Here is a 20,213-nt window from a genome sequence, read left to right on the forward strand (position 1 = left end):
TTTTCTAGTTTATTCCATTATGCAACTATTTTGTTTTTAATTTAATTCTTAATTTTCCATAGTTTTAGAGCATTTTTTCCCCTTTCCCTTTGATATTCATACGTATATATTAGCATGTGTATCATAAGTTCAATCGACTCGCTGTTTGGAGATAAACAATTCTTTTTCTTACTGCTTTTCTTTTTTAGATTGGAAGTATAATGACATTGGCTACTTCTAGCGTGATGGCTGCTATGCCGGATAAATTTTCGGAGCAGTTTCAGGATGCAGATATCAGAATGAATGCGGAAGCTGGTAAGATCTTACCAAAAACTGTATAAATGAATGTTTAACACAAGTCAGTTAAATTTTGGATAGTTGCGAATTACATTGCTTTCTTACAGATTACTTGGCTGCCGGTAACATCATATAATAATAATAATAATAATAATACATATTTGAAATAGGTCATTTTTACTTAAATATTTAGTTTCTTAGTTCTAAGGTGACTATGAAAGAGTTCTTATTCAAGCTTCAAGTTATCTGCTAGTCTCCAACAATTCAACCGCTCTGAAACTTCTTTTGGTAATAAGATACCTCAATGTTAAATAGGACAGATTATCTCGAGTATGTTTTGTAAATGTGCGTCTTCATCATGCATGTTATTTTGACGAGTTAAGTTTGAATAGTTTTTAGTATTACCGTTTAGAGATTTTTTTAAAAATCCATTATGTGCTGTTGCCCGATTTTGGGACGCTCAAAAAAAAAATCATTGTAGCTTAACTTAAAAAAACACAAGTTGTGTTCTTTGTCTTGTAATTCAGTGGTGTCTAGGCTACCATTGAGGGACACAAACCAAAGAGAAAGACAAATTTTACTTACTTATTTTTGTCAAGCTAAAGATATTTTGGAGCGTATAATGGATAATAGATTAAGTCAAAGTAAATTGGATTAAATGGTCTATATATTTATTCTTGTTGTACCTATAGTAGCGAATGGGCCTTCTCACCTCCCTATGTTCTTTTGCTAGACTAATTTCAATAGGTTTTCAGTATTGCAATGCAATAAAAATGTGTTCGTGAGATATTAGAACACACAAGGCTGCTATTTTTTTTTTTTTTTTAATAATTAACAATTTTAATTATTTATCCTGTATTCTGAGATACTTGTTTCATTCAATTATCCATTGACATTTCCTTGTTTCAGATAATCGAAATACGAAAACAAAATCAAGCTATCAATACTCGGAGACTCGTATTTTTTCCCCTTTGTGGTGGAGAATTTTAATACTCTTGTATTGTCTTTCAGAATTTCCTGTGCTATCCATCACTTATGAAACTTAATTTCCAAACTTTTGAGGATAAATATTTTATTCTTTTGTCTTTTATCAAAAATCCCGACTTTGTTTTCTGGTGGTCTTTTCGCTACTATTTTTCTTTCGTGTTAGAGAAATAAAAATAGTAAACCGTACGAAACGGACATTAAAATAAATAAATAAATAAATAAATACTCCGCATGTTTATATGGGTATCTAGTTCAGTTACTCATGAGAAAAGTATATATATTATTTATTTATTTATTTATTTATTTATTTAGTAACTGAACTAGAAATCTTACTAGTAGCATGTAGCTGCTCAGTTTTTTTTACTTGACTCCCTGGTTTGCGACGCGGTGTGGACTTTACAAGACACCAGAATCGTTGGGAAGCCATATTAACCGATCGCTGCACAGCTTCCCATAATTCACGGATATTAGTCTGAGCAGGGTCCAGAGCACGCACATTCCTCGCGACAGAATTCCAGATGTGTTCAATAGGATTGAGGTCGGGGTTTCTCGGGGTACAAGCAAGAATCTTCACTTCCGTGGAGTGCTAATCAATCCACTTAGCCACGATTCGGGAGCGATGGCCAGGGACATTGTCTAGCTTGTAGGTACAGGTTGTCTGCAAGATGGTGGTGAACAAAGGGATGAACAGGATCTGCCAGCAAATTTCTGTAGCGTTCGCCGGTAAAGTCTTTACCAGATGTACGAAGGAACCCTTATCATTCCACGTGAACATAAGAATGATACTACCACCCCGGTGTGAATTCTACTTCGCCGGCAAGAGAGATCCAGTCAATCATGTGGTTAACGATGCACTTGTTCCCGGCCATGAGTGTCTGCCAATCTTATCTTGACATGTCCAAGCACCATTTTCTATGCTTCGAGCGTCCAATAGCAGTGTCCTTTGCGCACGTTAGTCGTTGTGCCTTGTGACAAATGTTGGGCATAGGTACCCTCATGCGACGGTTGCTTCTGTACTTCATTGCGGAGATAGTTCTGCATGGTATGACTGCTCATGTCGTTGTCCAACATTGAATTGGAGTGATTGGCCTGTCTATCCACTCCTACCATCTGAGCTAGCCGACGGCGACCCTTGTCATCAACGCGTCGTACATTACGACGCGGCGGTAGCTTTGCCCATATCGATGTACTCACGATACTTTCTTGAGTGTACGATTGCCCTTGAAAAGCCCAATGCCTGCACGACTTCAAAGATGGAGTGGCCCATTCATCTGGCCGCAAGCAAATTAGGTCTTGTCTTATCCAACCTGTAATAAACTGTTACTCATTCAGCCCATGCGAGGTCTGACGTTCCCGTTGTTACATCCCACGCCGTCCTATTACATTTTCCGGGTCGAGCTCAGCGCCACTTACCCAGGATGGCAGCTATGTCTAATTAAATTGTCCACAAGTATATTTTTCTCAAAGATTTTAAAAAAAATTGAAGTTCGAAAGTGAAGATTTTTATCGATCGTAGTTTCCGAAGCGAAGCTTACAGCATAATGAAATCTAATAAAAATTCAAATATCAGTTTTCTGTGAATGTTTGAAAAAAATGGAACAAGGGAGAGCGGTTTTGTGCCTTTAGGCATTTAAAATTGTGTTAAGAATACGGTGAGAAATATAAAGCGGAAATGACTGAGTAATACTGATATAGATGTCTGGCACATATTGTGAAAGGAACAACTCACTAACCCTTTATACTTCTATAAGAAATTCTAGAAGCTCCTTCGTGGCTAAGTGGTTAGCGTACGCGCCTGTGGCGTGAGAGACCAGAGTTCGATTCCCGGCGGGAGCTCATGATGTTCGGATTCCACGTTAATCAGTAGATCTTAGTCTCATATAGTCTCGCTGCTGAACGGGACGTTAAACTCAAAATCACTCAACTCAAGAAATTCTATGTTGATGTAATTTCAGAGCCTGACTGCTGTTTTCGTCAATCTAGGAAAAGACATAAAGAAAGAAATGAAAGATACGAACTTTTGCTACATGAATTCACATCAAATTAAATTTAATTCACTGCTCACGAAATATAAACCAGTTACTGTATTGACTTCTTTAGAGTTTTTATATATTGCTAAAAAGAAGCACTTAAAAGTACTTACAATATGGTACCATAGTTATTTAACGAAATCAACATGGAAGTCTTCCATTTTGTGTTTATGTAGAATGAAAAATGTTGATATCTTTAAGCACACCTGTAAACTCCTTTATGCAGCCTCTGAGCTTGATCGGAAAATTGAATTGACTACGTTGAGATCAATATTTCCGAATGAAACCGTTTATAATATTCCAGTTTATATCGATATTGTCCACATTCAAATTTAACGTAGGATGTTTGGTTATAAGATTCGAAAAGTCCTTTCGGTATATGTTATTCCAATAGCTTTGAATTCCTTGATGTTAGTTCAGATGCATTTGGGTGTTTTGACAAGCAAGCTGAATTTTGCGTTTTCCGTATATCATCTTACTCGTGTAGGAACCATCATATTGACAAATAGTTTGATAGATCCAAGCATATATAAGTTAACGTAATGGTTTTTGTTTGATTTGATTTTAATTTTAGCGTCCCGTTCAACAGCAATTCTATATCTGACATGGACTTAGTTTAACGTGGGATTCGAACCACATGAGCTCCGCCGGGAATCGAACCCCGATCTTTCACACCAAAGGTACGTACGCTAACCGCTTAGCCACGAGCTTACTTTTTAACATGCTTTTCAATGTTTAAAAAAGTTAATGCAGTTGGTTTGGTTGAGGAATCGATTGAATTTGAGTAGAAGTAGCTACTACAATTATTTTTGTTTTGTGAGGAGTGGACTAGTTTGATGAATTTAATTTTACAAGCTACTTGAATTTCTTGTTTCTAATTAGAACAACAAAGTAAACTAGGAACAACTGACACATTTTAGTTATGCTGATAACTTCGATCTGTTTGTAAACACCCCCTAAGATATGATTGGAAAACAAGGAAATCTGTTTGAAAATTAATATGGAAATGACTGGCATGCACCTCGTATTACTTTTCATGCCCATGGTCACCTTTATGTGGATGATCTTACCATCTATTGTCGTTCCCATGACCGTACATCTACCCGACAGCTCCAGCTAATTTTGAATCATTTATTCGCCTTGGCAGCTCAAACTGGGCTCAGTTTTTCTGTCTTCAAAACTAAATGTCCTCATTTTTTTTGTCCATTACGTGTTTCCAATCCTGACCTTTATTTCAGTGAAACTCTCCTGTCGTATGTTGATAGTGTTAGTTTTCTGGGCTTGCAGTTTGATACTAAACTTAGTTTTTCAGCATGTACGTGATTTGGAATACACTACCTCAGAGCAACCTCTTGAGAGCTCTTTGTATAGTTCTGGGGTGCGTGCTCTTATGTCTTTATCGTACTCTCATCTCAATACAATTCAATTAATTGTCCATTTAGTTGAGTGCATTTCGTAATTGTTTATAGTTTTACATAGTGATTATAATAGTCTTAGTGATATTTTTTCTATGTATATAATATAAATTTACAAATTTATTGATCTCATTTGTTAGACTAAAAGCATAAGATGTTAACTGCGCATAGTTTTCGTTGTTAGGCAACTCTTGAAACTTCAAGTGGTCATGTGGACTCATTGCGGTTAGTCATAGATTGTTATGCGAACAAATCCAGTTGAATTATTGCGTTTTACATGTAACAGCATTCAAATAAATTTACTATTATTAAATAAATAAATTATATTGGTATTCGACATTACCATATAGTTCGTGATGTGATAAATTATTTCAGATTACAACTTCTTTTTTCAGGTGTATTATACATTTCAGCCATATGGATCGCTAGTTCTTGCATCAACTTGATCTCATCAGCTATGCTCCTAATAGGAACTGTCAAGGTAAAGTGTCTTCGTAATAATATAGTTATTATGTTAATAGTGAAGCTTGTTTACCACATCGGTTCCAGTGAAAAGTGCCAACTTCCAATAAGTAGTTCAGGTCATGTGGAGAAAATTCAGGCTTCACAAAAGTGGGCAAAGATTTTATTGTAATTAGTTACATCTTGGATATTGCTTGCCCATTGATAGTCCAAATTTGTTTTGAAGGCAGCATACTTGATGTATACTCGATGCTTTCAATGATGCAGATGTCACAGACATGGGTATATATGCGTATCAAGTGCATAGTTACTGAAAGAGATTAGTTTTCCGTTCGAAATAATTGTACATCAAGAAAGAATCGTCGAGTCAGTATTATAGTAATTTCCGTATAATGTGACTGTTTTTCGTATTAGAATACCAACAGTAAAGTTGTCCTCAGTCGTCCTTCAGAAATCTGCCATGAACATTTTCAGAGCTAGGGGATGAAAAAATAGAAAATAATGTCTCTTTGATTAGTGTGGTTGGTATTCTTCCCCAGACATTGAGTAAACTGTCTAGATTAAAACCTAGTTCTTGTCAGTAATTGAGTATAAATGCACTGCTAATATTAAACGGTTCACGTAACATAGTTGATATTAAAATATCTACAAACAAGAGCTTCCTTGAAGTTACATTGTTAGCATACGCAGGTTCCGATTATCGATGGGCGTTCATGATTTTCGTATCTCGTGTTAAACTTTTGGGACGTTAAAGCTGAAAAGAGATGTTACACTCAACGTAACAGACCAGTTCTTCCACTTCTCCTAACATAATAATTAGATATGCAATAATCGGAAATTTGGAGCAAAGCGATCGACTTTTATTGATTAATATAATTTTGTAGTGCATCAGTTGTTTTCGTGAAGGAACACTGGATGCAAATAGTTAAGCATAATGGCTTTGAAAAAAATTTCGAAGAACAAAACGAAAAGTGCTTCGCCCCATTTCTAATGCCGAAAATTTTTTCATTGTTTACAATGAGAATTTGTGGATCAGATGCTTTTCCAAGATTGTCTATGGGCATCAGTTTTTTTTTTAATGATTATTCCTCATTTTTTAAATGATTATATCCGATCGGTTTATTCCTCAATGGTATGTCCGATCGGTTTATTTCTCAATGGTATGTCCGATCGGTTTATTTCTCAATGGTATGTCCGATCGGTTTATTTCTCAATGGTATGTCCGATCGGTTTATTTCTCAATGGTATGTCCGATCGGACTCCTAAGTCGAGTAAAGACTCCAGTAAGAATTCTGGTGCTGCAGGGATTCATGGTGGATAACGCAGTAAGATGATCGCAGTAGTCATAAAATATCTAACAATTCTAATTGATATATGTGCTTCTAATCTGTTTCGAGAGGTTCGAAATAGCAACTCAAACTGCAGAATTACATACATACATACATACATACATACGTATGTATGTATGTAAAATGTGAGTAGTGCGCTTGAGGCCGTAAAAAGTCATTTACTTGTATATGCAATGAACATGCAATTACTGCGATGTAAGCAATGATAGCCTACAAACTTGTACTTCATTTCTTTAACGTCACATCATGTTATACAAAAAAAATGCGATCAAGTAATGTCCATCTGCATAGTAAGTCTGTGGCAATGTGGTAGAAAAAAATTCACAACAGCATCAATCAGAATATACTGTGTCTAGCATAAAGCAATAGGTGAGCAAACTAAAACAGATCGAATTTTCAGAATTAACTTGTTCCAGTGCATGGCAAAATTAAGATTTGATATTCTCTGGGTAGAGAAGTCACTATAGACAATTGAACTTGCTATTTTCAACATACTGTAAAAGTAACATTGTTTCTATTATTACACCTAGAGGTTCGATTTTAGTGTCCAGTTAATGTTGGGCACAATGTGCAAGATTCTAGGACGTGGAGAAGAAAGAATTCAATTAGAGTGCAGGAACATCCAGTTTCTAGCATATATCAATCAATTTTCTGAACTATTGCAAATATGACTATTTTTATCATCAAATTGTATGTATCACATGCAATTGAAAGAAAGGAAAAATTTGCATTTTAAATAGAAATGAAAACTGAAATGTAATTCATGAAATATACAACGTATTTTGTTGATTATAAGAAATGCTATGTGTAAAGTTAAAATGTATATTAAATGTTAGATAAATGAACATAAAAGCACTGCTTGCTTCAGACGTAAGTCAGTGAAAGCTAAAACAAGGAATTAGAAAAAAAATTAAATTAATATTCAAGTGAGTTAAAAAAAAGTGCTGATCATCAACATTCTCTATCTTTTCAATGTATTTTGTAGGGAATTAAATAATTTACAGTAATTGAATCAACTTCAAGAGATGAATATCCAAACTTTGTTGGAAAAACAAATTGAATTAATACTTGGAGAATAATCATACACTTCTGTGAGTGCAACGAATAAAACAAGATAATCAAAGTGGACAAAGCTTGAATATTAATCTCTTGAAGTGAATGGATTCAGTTACTGGGAATAGTATTACCACGTCTTACAAAATACACTGGAAACATGCGGGATACCTATTTGCGATAGTAGTCTTATAGTTTTACCTTGAATAACATCAAACTTTATTATTAATTTTAATGTCAATACTAAAACATCAGTTTATATTAAAATTCCATATTAGTATTTCGTAGTTTCTGCTTTGACTCCTTTCTGAACTAATCACATTGATATTATTGTATTTTCCTTCCGTGTGTTCCCGAGGCTACGGCTAAAATATACTTAAAAGGATTTCTTTAAAGTATTCAGAGAAACTTGAGTACTTGAAAGTTTTTCAAATTGAAAACACTTCTTTAATACGACTGTATGTACGTACAGTAATCATTGAAAAAGATCGCAGTGTAATAAACAGCTATAAATGATTTATATAGGGTAGATATACTTCTAGTCTCATAACATTGAAAAGGTGTATTACTGTGTAGGTTTTCTGATCGAATATTTTCATCTTGATAATTTTAACCTAATTGTAGGTGTAATTTGTTCATTTGACTTCGTAACAATTTTTTTTTTTTTTTTTTTTATTGTCCTTGTTTCTTTCAGGATAATAGATTCTTGGTGCTTCCATGGCTGATACTGAAGATGATGGGAATTGCTGTTTGTGCAGTTATCTTTCTTCTGATAATGATCGCATTGTCAGTGCCACTTGGTCTTGTGCTGCTTTTGGTTTTAGGTTAGTATACCTGCGATTAATTTTGGCTTCCGATACAAAACGTTGATTTCGGTGACAGTTTAAGATTCTACTTATTTTTTTTTCTCGAATTTGGAGATGTGCCATTTAGTAAATTAGAAATTTATTATACACTGTAGGATTACTAATAAGGGTAAGTTATTAAAGAGTTTTTAAAAGTAATAGTAGATAGTATTAGAGAAGTCGTAGGGATAGTATTATATTCTAGCAGTGTAGTTACCTAATTAGCAATTATAAAAATACTAAAGTAACTTCCTCCATACACTCATTACGTTAATAGTTGATGGATGGGACTGCGATAGTTCAGTGGTGGAATGTTCCTCTGGTGCATGGGGTCATTGGTTCAATCCCAACTCGCGCCAAGTGAACTTTGTGGTGGACAAACACCATGTGCGTGGGTTTCCTCGGGGTTCTCCCGTTGCCTCCCATTTTCTTCATTCCACCATTTCATTCACTTCTTACCACCGTCACCTTTAGCCTAGCCGGCATAACCGTGGGACGTAAAGCTGAGATTTCATTTCATTTTTAGTAGTTGAAGTGTTTTTATGTATTTACACATTTCAGACTTGTAATAAGAGTACATTTAAGACAATAACTAAACCAAACTTGAAATAATAGAATTACAGTTCCCTCGAGCCAGTGATGGGCAAAGTATAGCCCACAGGCCAGACGTGGCAAGTCTGAAAGATCTATCCGGTACGCGATATGATTCCTAATCTGATGAATTAAGGCACTGGTTGCCATTGTTCTTAATAACTTTCCTTGACCCACCTAGAGTATATTTTCTTTTGGCCTCTCGTATAAACGTTTGCTCAACACTGAAGGTGAATAATAACACTTAAAAGTACTAGTGTGGTTTACACAACGCAAAATTTTCTGTAATACGTAGTAGAGATGCAAAAAAGCCAGCTTTATTTGAATCTGGTTTTTTGCACATAAAAAGCCGGCTTTTTTGAAAAAAAAAAAACTAGAATTTTGGAAATTTTAGCTTTTTTTTTTCTTCATTTTCATGATTTTTCTACTTAAATAGCTTTCTTATAGTATACTCTAAAGTTAAATAAGATTTCATGACCTAAATGCTGTATTTCGCTCTGGAATTCACCATCATGATGGATGGAACACATTTTTTATGAATTAAACATAAAGTACGTAGTATTTGAAGGCAATTGTAGAAGATATTTAACTTTATTTCAACTTCTGAGTTATTGACATTTTTTTCTTTTCTACATCATTTCTTTTTAGTCATCCGTGTTTCATTTCCTAGAGATTAGCAGGCCTACTCTAGCTTTTAGCACATAAGTTAACCTTTTGTTTTTCAATATATCCGTCAGAGCGTACGTCTGTCAGTATCTCTGTCAAAGCGTACTTCTACATTCTTGTTATACTGTAGCTGTGCAATGATATAGCAATAATCTTCGGATACAAACTTGAATACCATTTTATACAAATAATCAGTAGCGGATTCAGAAAAGTATTTTGAGAAGTTTCTCTGCTTATTGTTTGGTTTTTATAAAAATTACCTAATTTTTATGTGGGAGTTTGAGTACAAGCATAACTAATATTTCGTTTTGTTTGTATATTCAGCAATAACCTTCCGGATAAAACCTTGAAGATCATTTTATACTGATAATCAGTGGCGGATTTAGAAAAGTATATTGGGAGGGGTTTTTTCTTATTAATGTTTAGTTTTTCTAAAAATACCTAATTTTTATTTGAAAAGAGCTTGCAGTTTGAGTAAAGGCATAACAAATATTTAGTTTGTTTTAGAAATTCTGTAATTCTGGGATACAAGCTTCACCCGTAAGACATCCCCACCCTAACCCCCTTCGCAAACCCATCACTGCTGGTAATTAGTAATAACAATGATTTAAAAACGATAAGAAAGGAAGTCGGCCAGAACTCACAGTACACGCATTATCTCTACATTCACAGATACAATTAAGAAAAACTTTTGTCAAAATGGTCGAATGCGGGGTTGAATCCCGGACTTCCCCATAGAAGCGCAAAAGCTAACCACTCACTCATGGTTGTTGTGCAGTTGTGCTTAACTTAAATATATTCTCTCTCTATGGCCTATGGCCGAAGGTTCAATGCCGCGTTTACAAAAGCTCTCCACTGACTTCAATCCTTACCAACTGGATCCAGTTTTTAATTTGTATTCCTATTTCTGCGACGTCCGTTCTAATATTGGCCTCCCATCTGCGCCCAAGTCTTCCTAATGGACATTTTCCGATTTGATTTCCAGTTAAAACTTTGAAAGCGTTCCTACCTTTTTTCCATTCTGGCTGTATGACCTGCCCACCTGAGCCTCCTAGACTTGACCTTATATCGATGTTTGGTAAACCGTATAAATTATGCAGTTCTTCGTTATGAAGTTTCCCTCATTCCCGTTCCTCTTGGGTCCGAATATTCGTCTCAGGATTTTATTTTCAAATACTTTCAGTCTGCGTTCTTCCCTCAAGCGACCATGTTTCACAACCATAAAACACAGCAGGCATGATTATCGTTTTATATATTTTAAGCTTTAAATTCCTCGACAGAATTCGCGACGATAAAATACTTGGAATTGAATAATAACACGAATTTCCTTATTTCAGTCGAAATTTAATTTCTTTGTGGATATGATTTTGGTCTGGTGATATTGATCCCAGATATTTGAAAGTATCCACTTTGTCGAAAGTATTATTTGATATTTTAACGCATCCATAATTTGCCATATTACGATCCCGGTGAACTTCCATGTATTTAGTTTTCTCTGCATTTACTTCTAAACCAGTGTCGCTGCAAGCGTTTAATAAGGACTCTGCATTTCTATCTATTGTTCTTCTATCATCCCCTATTAAATTTACATAATCAGCATACGCCGTAACCTGGTGAATACAATTCAGCTCTAGGGCCTGGTCGCTATCTTTAATTTTCCTTATAGCGTACTCCGGAACAAAGCTGAAGAATAATGGCGATAACGCATCTCCTAGTTTCAGGCCATTCTCGACGTGGAAGCTCATGGACAAGAATTTTTCTGCTCGGACTTTACTTTAGGATTCATTTAAACACATTTTAATTAATCTAACTAGTTTTTTCGGTATTCCGAATTCTGTAAGAATGTCATACAATGTTTCCCTCCTATGCGAGTCATAAGCCTTTTTAAATAAACAGCTGATGTACTGGGTAATATATTCCCATTTCTTGTTGAGTATTATCGAATAGTAAATATCTGGTCGATAGTTGATAGATTTCCCTAAATCCACACTGATAATAATTTCATCTGCGTATGGAAACAGTCTTGTTAATAGAATGTTAAGAGAAATGCCTCAAAAATTATTACACTCAATTTTGTCGCCTCTCTTGTGAATTGGAACAGTGATTGATTCTTTCCACTCTTCTTAAATGTATTCCATAGTTTTTATTTTTTATTTTTTTTTTAATAAAAAGTTTCGGAATGATATGTTGAATGCCTGTCGTTAAAAATTCAGAAACCTTCAGGGCTGGGTAAACCGTGATGGTGGTTATAAGTTTAGGAAACCGCACGATCAGATGAACAGTATTACGCATATGATCCATTAACAGAAAATTTGGTATTTCCCGATTCTGAACAAGCTTAAGAAACAGTTAGTGCATTATAGAATTCGGAACTTTACTGATTTTGCAGATTCCAAGCACCTGATAGGTGGTAACATTATGTATGTGATCAATGAATGAAAAATTTGTTCGAATATTCATACAATATATATGAAAGTTGAAACTTAATTTCAAGAATGTACAGAACCACCCGAAACCAACCTCTTGATGTGCAGCTTTTAAGATTATCATATAAATATATTTCTCTCATGTTTTATTTTTTGTTTCAAAAAGAGGGTGTGTGATATTTTAAAGTAAAAATTACTACATACAATTTTGCAAGTTATTTGTGTATCTTTTAAAAAAAGTACTTATTTTTGTGTATAAGAAGTTGAAAAATTATTATATATTGGTTAATCCTTTGGAATTCATAATGTAAATATGTTAAGAATTAAAAAAAAAAAAAAAATCTTTTTGAAATTCGTGGTTTATTTTAGAGGTTCTGTATTATCTATATCAACCACTAATAAAATGAGTTCTTGTGCTGTAGAGAAGCGAAACAAAGTATGCTTTATCAATTTAAAGCAAAATTTCGGAAAAGAGTCCAAAATTTCCCAAGCAAAAAAGCGAAGCAGAAAGTTTTTTTTTTTTTTTTTAAAAAAGCTAGTTTTTTTTTTTCCGAGCTCTTGCATCTCTAATGCATAGTGCCCTCGTATATCCAACTATATAAATCACTCGTTCACACTATCGATTCTCTTGCGCATATAGTGTTCACATTTGGGAAAACACTACACTAGAGAATCGCTTAAAAACACTGTCAATCTCTTAACTTCTTCGTACACTTCTGGTCGCAAAAAGTGGAACTGACTTCCATAGAAGTCCAAAAAGTTGAACGTAGATCCTTACGTCCTTCGGATCTCCTTATAAGGGAAATCGATTTTCCCTCCATTCTGTTACAAAGCAATGTGTATATTTTCTAATAAACCTTCTGGACATTGCCTCCAAGTAAATATTCAGGTGGCATGTAGAAAACAATGATAAAATATGATTAAAAAAGAAGCTAAAAGTATGAACTGGCGTAGCGTGTGGAAAGTACACCGTCAAAAGAATAGTAGCAAACAAACGAAAAAACCTAATAGGTATACGCTCTTGGTCTAGTAGATAACTTAAAGGATTCGAGTGCTAATATTTATTCTTAACATGGTTCAAATCCTGGCTTTTTCTTTCTTTCAAGCTGCATTTTACTGACAGAGCATTTGTTTGGATGCAAATATGTCTAGATTTCATTTAACCTCGGTGTTGAAAGGGACGCTAAACTCCAATGCAGCAGAGTCTAATGTTTATTCTTGAACAAAAAGTAACATGGAAAAATGTTCATCTTAGAAACTAATTCTTAAGTAATTAGAGCAAGTAAGGGCGTCATTTCTGGAGGGCAGGCGGGCAGTTGTCCTCCTGAGTTTGAGAAATGTATATAAATTTTAATTGTATAATAATATAGTAATGAAAAACGTGAAACTATATATACATATCGGAGAGTCTTGATCCCCTCCCCACAGCAAACCCTGAAATGACTATTGCTCGCAAGAGGAATCATTGTATAAGAATTGTCGCTAAATGTTTTAATAGTAACAAATGTCCTTTCTGTGTATAGGAACATGTAATAAATATTAAACCGGAAGTTTGAATATTGCAGAAATTGTCCTTTTTAAATAGTGATTAAAAAAAATGATAAATGTTAAATCACGTATTTTTAATGAATAGATTGTGTACCGCAGAGCATAACTTCAACTTAAGCAAATCTCTATATTCATCACTTTCGGAATAAAGAAAGAGAAATTTGAATGTTATATATTTCCTCCTTTACTTTCTTAGAGGAGTTTCCAAACAGTATTTTCTTACTTGTAATTAAGAGTTCGTATACCGAATTTTACACTTCCAACTTGATCATGCTTAGATTGGTCATTTTCTGAATAAAGAAAAGGGAATTTGAATATTATAGAAATGAGATACTTCACATCCTTAGAAGTGGAACATTTGGAAACACTGAAACAAATTTCCTTATTGTTAATTAAAAATTTGCTTACCAAATTGCACACCCACATGCTTAAACGAATCCTTACATTCGGCACTTTCAAAATAAACGAAAGAAAGGGAAGTTTGAATATAGAAATAATCCCCTTAGAAGCGGAATTTTTTGAAACTTGGAAACCTATTTCGTTAATTTTAATTAAGTCTATTTCCCAGATTCCACGCGTCCCAACTCAAGCGAATCTTTACATTGGGTATTTTCTAACTAAAGAAAGAATTTAAACAATAGAGAAACAGAAACTTTTCCTCCGCAGAGGCTGTTTCGAAAATTCTGAAAGACTTATTTCGTTGTTTTTCATAGTCTCTCGTTTCGGAGAAGTTGAATGGTCTTCACTCTGCTTTGATTTATAACTGTACGGTTAGTTTTCCGATGAGCTATTTGAAGGATATTGTCTACTCCCACCGACGTCACACTATAAAGAAATCATTTACAATTTTTGTAAAATTCACTTCACTGATCCAAGTTATTTTAATCATTTACAACAATTCACTCCACTGATTCAAATAAGCAGGAAGTAGTCGTTAATCTACTTGCATTCTGAAAGGACGGGACTTCAAATACTCAAAAGTTGCGTCTAACGATTCTAGAAGTTGTATAAGGCTATTGGTTGGCGACAAGCAGATCGATGGAGACTACGGTGAAAAGCTTGTGGTACTCTGCGTATACATCAAACCGGGATTTTTTGTCATGTCACTTGGATTAAAATACGTATCCTAAGGGAAGGAAGGAGTTAAAAATAAATGTCAAAATAGAATATTTCACGAGCTCTTATACTAGAGATTCAAAATTTGAAATAATGAAGTCCTTGAATAAATGAACGTGCCCAGAGTTTCAGGAAATTCCACTTCTAAGCGGGTGGGGTTGGGGTGTGGCAATTTCTCTCTCTCTCTCTCTCTCTCTCTCTATTTTATATATATATATATAATTCTCTCTTCAGTATCACGGGAAAGCTGTTCAGATAAATTTTGGAAAGCAGTTAGGACTTGGGTCGAGTTTTTAATAATTTTATTTCAGTTCAAATACACATCCTAAGGGAAAGAAAAATGTTCAATTATACCTATCAAATATTTTGCATAAAAGTATTTTTCTCGTACAAAGAAAATTTTTCAACTAGTTTTCCTATATTGCTTTCTGGTCAAGGGTATACATTAGAGAAAGTTGTAGTTTTGTTCAAGAAATATTTATATATGCTGGCGACATTTTATAGCAATGATATAATAACTTTCCGATTGCATTAGGAAGAATTTTCTAGAAGAAACATTCTTTCAGGTAACTGACCAATTATGTTAGTAGAACAAATTATACCAATGTAGGTGCTTTGTTCTCGTTATAGCAAGTAGACCTTGTCCCTCTCAACTTTGCGCTTATTAGTATATTATTTTGTGTATTTGTATTAATTTTCTTTTACATTTTCTCCCTAAATTAAAAACGTATTTCTGCGTCTGCGAAAATCTCTTCTGAAAAAGGCAAGGGGCTGATTTTTATGAAGATTTCCCATTTATTCAGAAAATGCTTAATGCAAGAATTCGCTCAAATTGGAGGGTTTATATAAACTCTTAAACTCTCGTTATAAAGGAAACACGTATTTCATAATTTCTGAAAATTCCTCTTGTTGAAAGGGAAGGTAGCAAAATGTACGATTATATGGAAGAATCAGTGATTCACTGAAAATTCAGACCATGTTAATGTATATAGAAATGTGATGCGTGAACAGAAAGCTTCTTTTATTACGAGAACAATAAGTTTTAAATGTGTATGGTAAAGGAGGTAAATCTGGACAGATGATTCAAATGTTTTACCCAGAACAGTGTGTCACATAAATTAATGAAATTAGGGAGATTAAACTCAGCATAAAACTCGTCATTACAAATAAGCGAATGGGCGACCCAGCGTTTTAAATTCCGTTTGAAATGAATCTTCGAATTTAACTTCTGCCTAAAGTTTTTTATATCACCTTAAGGAACGTATTCCAATGGGGTAACACCTTGCTATCGCTTTGCTCGTTACAACTTAAAGCAAAGAAACCTTGAAAGTAGTCAAATTTATTGAAACTGCTGTAGACTTTTGGCATGAAGCAGATGTTCCTTGATGTAGATTACGTCGTTACGATTTTTTTTTTTTTTTTTTTTTTTTTTCATACCATCAACTGTTAATATCCTGTTTCTTTACCATACTCTTTCTTAAGAAACTTTCACAGGTCGTTGAAACGGTTCGAACCACCGATCTTGAGTTTAATCATTTTTATATTTTCCACGCAGCTTACCATTCGACTATTGCTGTTTTTTTTTCTATTTTCTAGTTTATTGGGAAGGACCGGAGTGAAGTGTGTACTTCTCTTTTTTAAAGCCGTTTCCAAAGGTGTACTCCATTTATATGCAAATCCAGGTTATGATATTGTTACAATGCTACACCTGCAGTGTTTATACTTATTTCTTGCTTTCTCCTATGTGATTGTCCCCTGTCTATTGTCACTTAACACATTTTTACTTTCTGGTTCAATTGACAATTCTGGAAAGTATTTGACTTTTATACTAGCTTAGTTTTTTTGCGTAGCCCAGAAAAAGAAAATCAATATCTCACTATTATTAATTTTATTGTAGTACTTTTATCGTTGTATTTGCATGTTTTCTTTTTCATACCAGGCTTATTGCTAATTTTAGACATTGAGTGATGGAGAAAGATCTTTGCAGTATAACGCACCCACTCCAATCTCTCTCTCTCTCTTTTTCCAACTACTAACAGCCGTCTCCTTCAGATTACAAACGGGTAGTCTTTCACGGTGACTGTTGTGCTTTGAAACCTTGAAACTGTAATTAGGATGCCCTCTAGAGATATACATTCTATGGTGTGAATTTCGTTTGAATTAGACGATGTGTAGGGGTATTAAATTAATTTCTATCATATCAATAATTTAATTCGAATAAGTTGATATTTTATCGGTGTAAACAGCCGCAGTTTGACTGACAAAAAAACCGCATAGAAATTTGCGTACATTTTGATCAGCTATCAATCCAGGAATTTGATAAAATTCAGAACAAAATAGAAATAAAATTTCTATACATTTATTATAAAGTGTAGCATGTTTTTTATTTTCTCTGTATTCACAGGGATCAACATATACCTGTGGGTCTGCATTTTGAGTCTGTTCCAAGATATTCGTGAACGAGAAACTGAACGCCTGGCTGCTTCTACTACTATGCAAACATTGAAGAATACAGTCGCAGCAGAATCGACACCTCCATACGAAAAATTATTCCCATCTGTTTGAGACATTGAAACAGAAATCATTGTTTTAGGTAATCCTACCTTTAATATGAGATTATCTGTATTCAAGCTAGATAGATAATATAACTCTAATGTGAACAAAATATGGAAAACTGTAAACATTGTAAAGTTTTCCATAATCATATTTTTTCTGCAGAAACTCTTTTGTAACATGTTTTTACTTGTTGCATGCATATATATATAATATACAGTATGGAAATGCATATGATATTCTATTGCTTGCATGTATTAATTTTCCACTTCAAGTACATATAATTATATTTTGTAGTAATTTGGGTGTGCATATTATAGGCTGTAGTTCTTCTGTTCAAACTTGTTAAAGAAGATATATTTTGTATGTTTCAAAATATTGCGTATTATGTAATATAAAATGAGACCTGCATGGTTATTGCATATATCTGTATAGAAATGAAATCATTGAAGACTTACGCGATCCGTTTCGTAGAGAAACTAGATTAATATGTTAAAATCAAGTTAACAAGTATTGATATTGGCACTGTTATACCGCTTTCAAAATGTACTGTAAAGGAACAAACATGTTTTGAATAATTTTCAAAATGAAAAATCATACAGGAGATTGTTGCTATTTAATAATGGTACACTTTAATTTAGATAAAATTCAGTTACACAAATCAACAACCTTTTGCATCAATTTTACTTGAAATATTTATATTTTTATTAGTTGTCTCATTCGAAGTTGCCACAACAGTTCCAAGTTTTTCTAGAAAATGGTCCAGCCTCAGTTCAAACAACTATTTTCATTCATAAAATATTGAAAGTGTTTATTTCATGAATAACAACCATTAAGAGATAAAAGTATGGCATAATAGCTTTAGTGCGTAGTAATAGTAGAAATTAAAAACCAGTGTAAAAGAAACCAGTCCCATTCTGTTGAAAATGACTTAACAACTCTAATTTATTTTGGTAGAGTGTAACACTTGAGTGCCATATCTAATATTTGAAAGAAAGCTAGTTTTCATTGGGTGTTTTCATAACAGTATCAAAGTTCCTCTAAGTATTAATACAAGAGGATGTTGTCATAGGTACAAGATTACTCTAATTCAGGAGTATTAACAAATTAGTGTTCTAGCTATAAAGATTTTTTTTTTTAACGTAATACAGAGTATCTATTACTAGGTTTAATGTCTTGCAAAATATTCTGAAAACTATTTCATGTGCACCTCAGTGTGTGGTTGCACTTAGCATATGCTGTGTCCAGAAGTAATAGCAATAAATATATAATTTAAATATACTTTGTTTCCAAATGTAATCCTGAAGTAATTAAGAATATTGTGAAGGTAGTCTAATCCATAGGTGGAGCTAGGAATTGTCTGCTGGAGGGGCAGGGTAGGGACAGACGTTTCGGTCGATCTCGGAGATCTTGGTAGGTAGGCATTTTGTAGGTATCACTTTTTTTTTTCTTTCTTCAAAAAGTTGGGGAGGGTTAACTCCGCCCATGGTCTAAGCACAGGAAAATTTGTAATGAGTTTTGTACTGCCTCACGAAAGTTTTGCATATTTAGTAGTATCAGATGCATGAATGTAACTTATTACATATTTTGTTACGAATGAAAATAACTTTTTGACTGAATTGAAAAAATAATTTTAAAATTTTGTTTAAGGTAGCTGTTAACAAAATTTGAAATTCCTAAAAAGAGTTGATAATGCTGTGGTATTAGTCTTATGTTATTAGTCAGTGCTTTCTTAAGTAGATATGGGGAGCTTAAGAGTCCAAGTTATGGATTTACCAAGCTATTTGATGGTAATTTTGCGTGAAATATACTCATAAGAGCAGCTCAATTTTGTCGTATTTGATTTATATAATATAACACTATTCTATGGCTGTGCTGTCAACAAATTTGAAAATTCTAAAATAACATCCAGTGAGAATTTAACATGACAGATATTTTTGTATTCTCTTTTAAAAGATACGAAAGCAAATTAATCGAGTTTATTTTCTTTATAATTTTCTTTAGTTATATATGAGGTATTTCTGAACTTAATATTCCATTTAATAAATTTTCTACAATAAGAAGTGTTTACTATATAAGACATTATGGTCATTCATGTATTTTATAGTACTTATTTCTATGTTTTTAAATAAATTAGTAACTTAGTATAGAAGTTTTAGTTTCTGTGGAAATGAAAGTATTTGCCTTCCAAGCTTTAGATATTAGACTGAAATAAGTCTTAAGATCAAGGATGTAATCAATTCACAGTATATGCATGGGAGTACGATATGTATCCATCTAAATGTTGTAAGGGGCATACTGCCTTCCTGCAAAATACTAAGTCGAAATTTTAGATTCGATTCTTGGAGACCAAATACGCTATATATCAGTGCTCTACACATCTCCCCCCTCTCTTTCTCTCTTTTTCTCTTTCTCTTTCTTTCTTTTTCTTTCTTTCTCTTTCCCTTTCTCTTCCTTTCTTTCCCTTTCTCTTTCTTTATTTCCCTTTCTCTTTCTTTCTTTCTCTTTCTTTCTTTCTTTCTTTCTCTCTTTCTTTCTCTTTCTTTCTCTCTTTCTTTCTCTTTCTTTCTCTCTTTCTTTCTCTTTCTTTCTCTCTTTCTTTCTTTCTTTCTTTCTCTCTTTCTTTCTCTTTCTTTCTTTCTCTTTCTTTCTTTCTCTTTCTTTCTTTCTCTTTCTTTCTCTCTCTCTTTCTCTTTCTTTCTTTCTCTTTCTTTCTCTCTTTCTTTCTCTCTCTTTCTTTCTCTCTCTTTCTTTCTCTCTTTCTTTCTCTCTTTCTTTCTCTCTTTCTTTCTCTCTTTCTCTCTCTTTCTTTCTCTCTCTTTCTTTCTCTCTCTTTCTTTCTCTCTCTTTCTTTCTCTCTCTTTCTTTTTCTTTCTTTCTCTCTCTCTTTCTTTCT

At 33.7% G+C, this 20,213-nt stretch overlaps 1 protein-coding gene across 1 annotated transcript in view; it reads left to right on the plus strand.

Annotated features, from left to right (window-relative positions):
- LOC145676777 (uncharacterized) overlaps positions 1-19,466 on the plus strand; it is a 141,084-nt gene extending 121,618 nt beyond the window's left edge. The window contains exons 3-6 of the mRNA XM_081747577.1: positions 189-294; positions 5,104-5,189; positions 8,267-8,396; positions 17,169-19,466. Coding sequence (XP_081603703.1) covers positions 189-294; positions 5,104-5,189; positions 8,267-8,396; positions 17,169-17,329 — 483 coding nt within the window. The 3' untranslated portion in view covers positions 17,330-19,466. The remainder of the gene's footprint in view (positions 1-188; positions 295-5,103; positions 5,190-8,266; positions 8,397-17,168) is intronic.
- Positions 19,467-20,213: the final 747 nt, after the last annotated feature.

This window comes from Thermobia domestica, chromosome 2 (assembly GCF_964235325.1).
Source record: "Thermobia domestica chromosome 2, izTheDome1.hap1.1, whole genome shotgun sequence".
NCBI lineage: Eukaryota > Metazoa > Arthropoda > Insecta > Zygentoma > Lepismatidae > Thermobia > Thermobia domestica.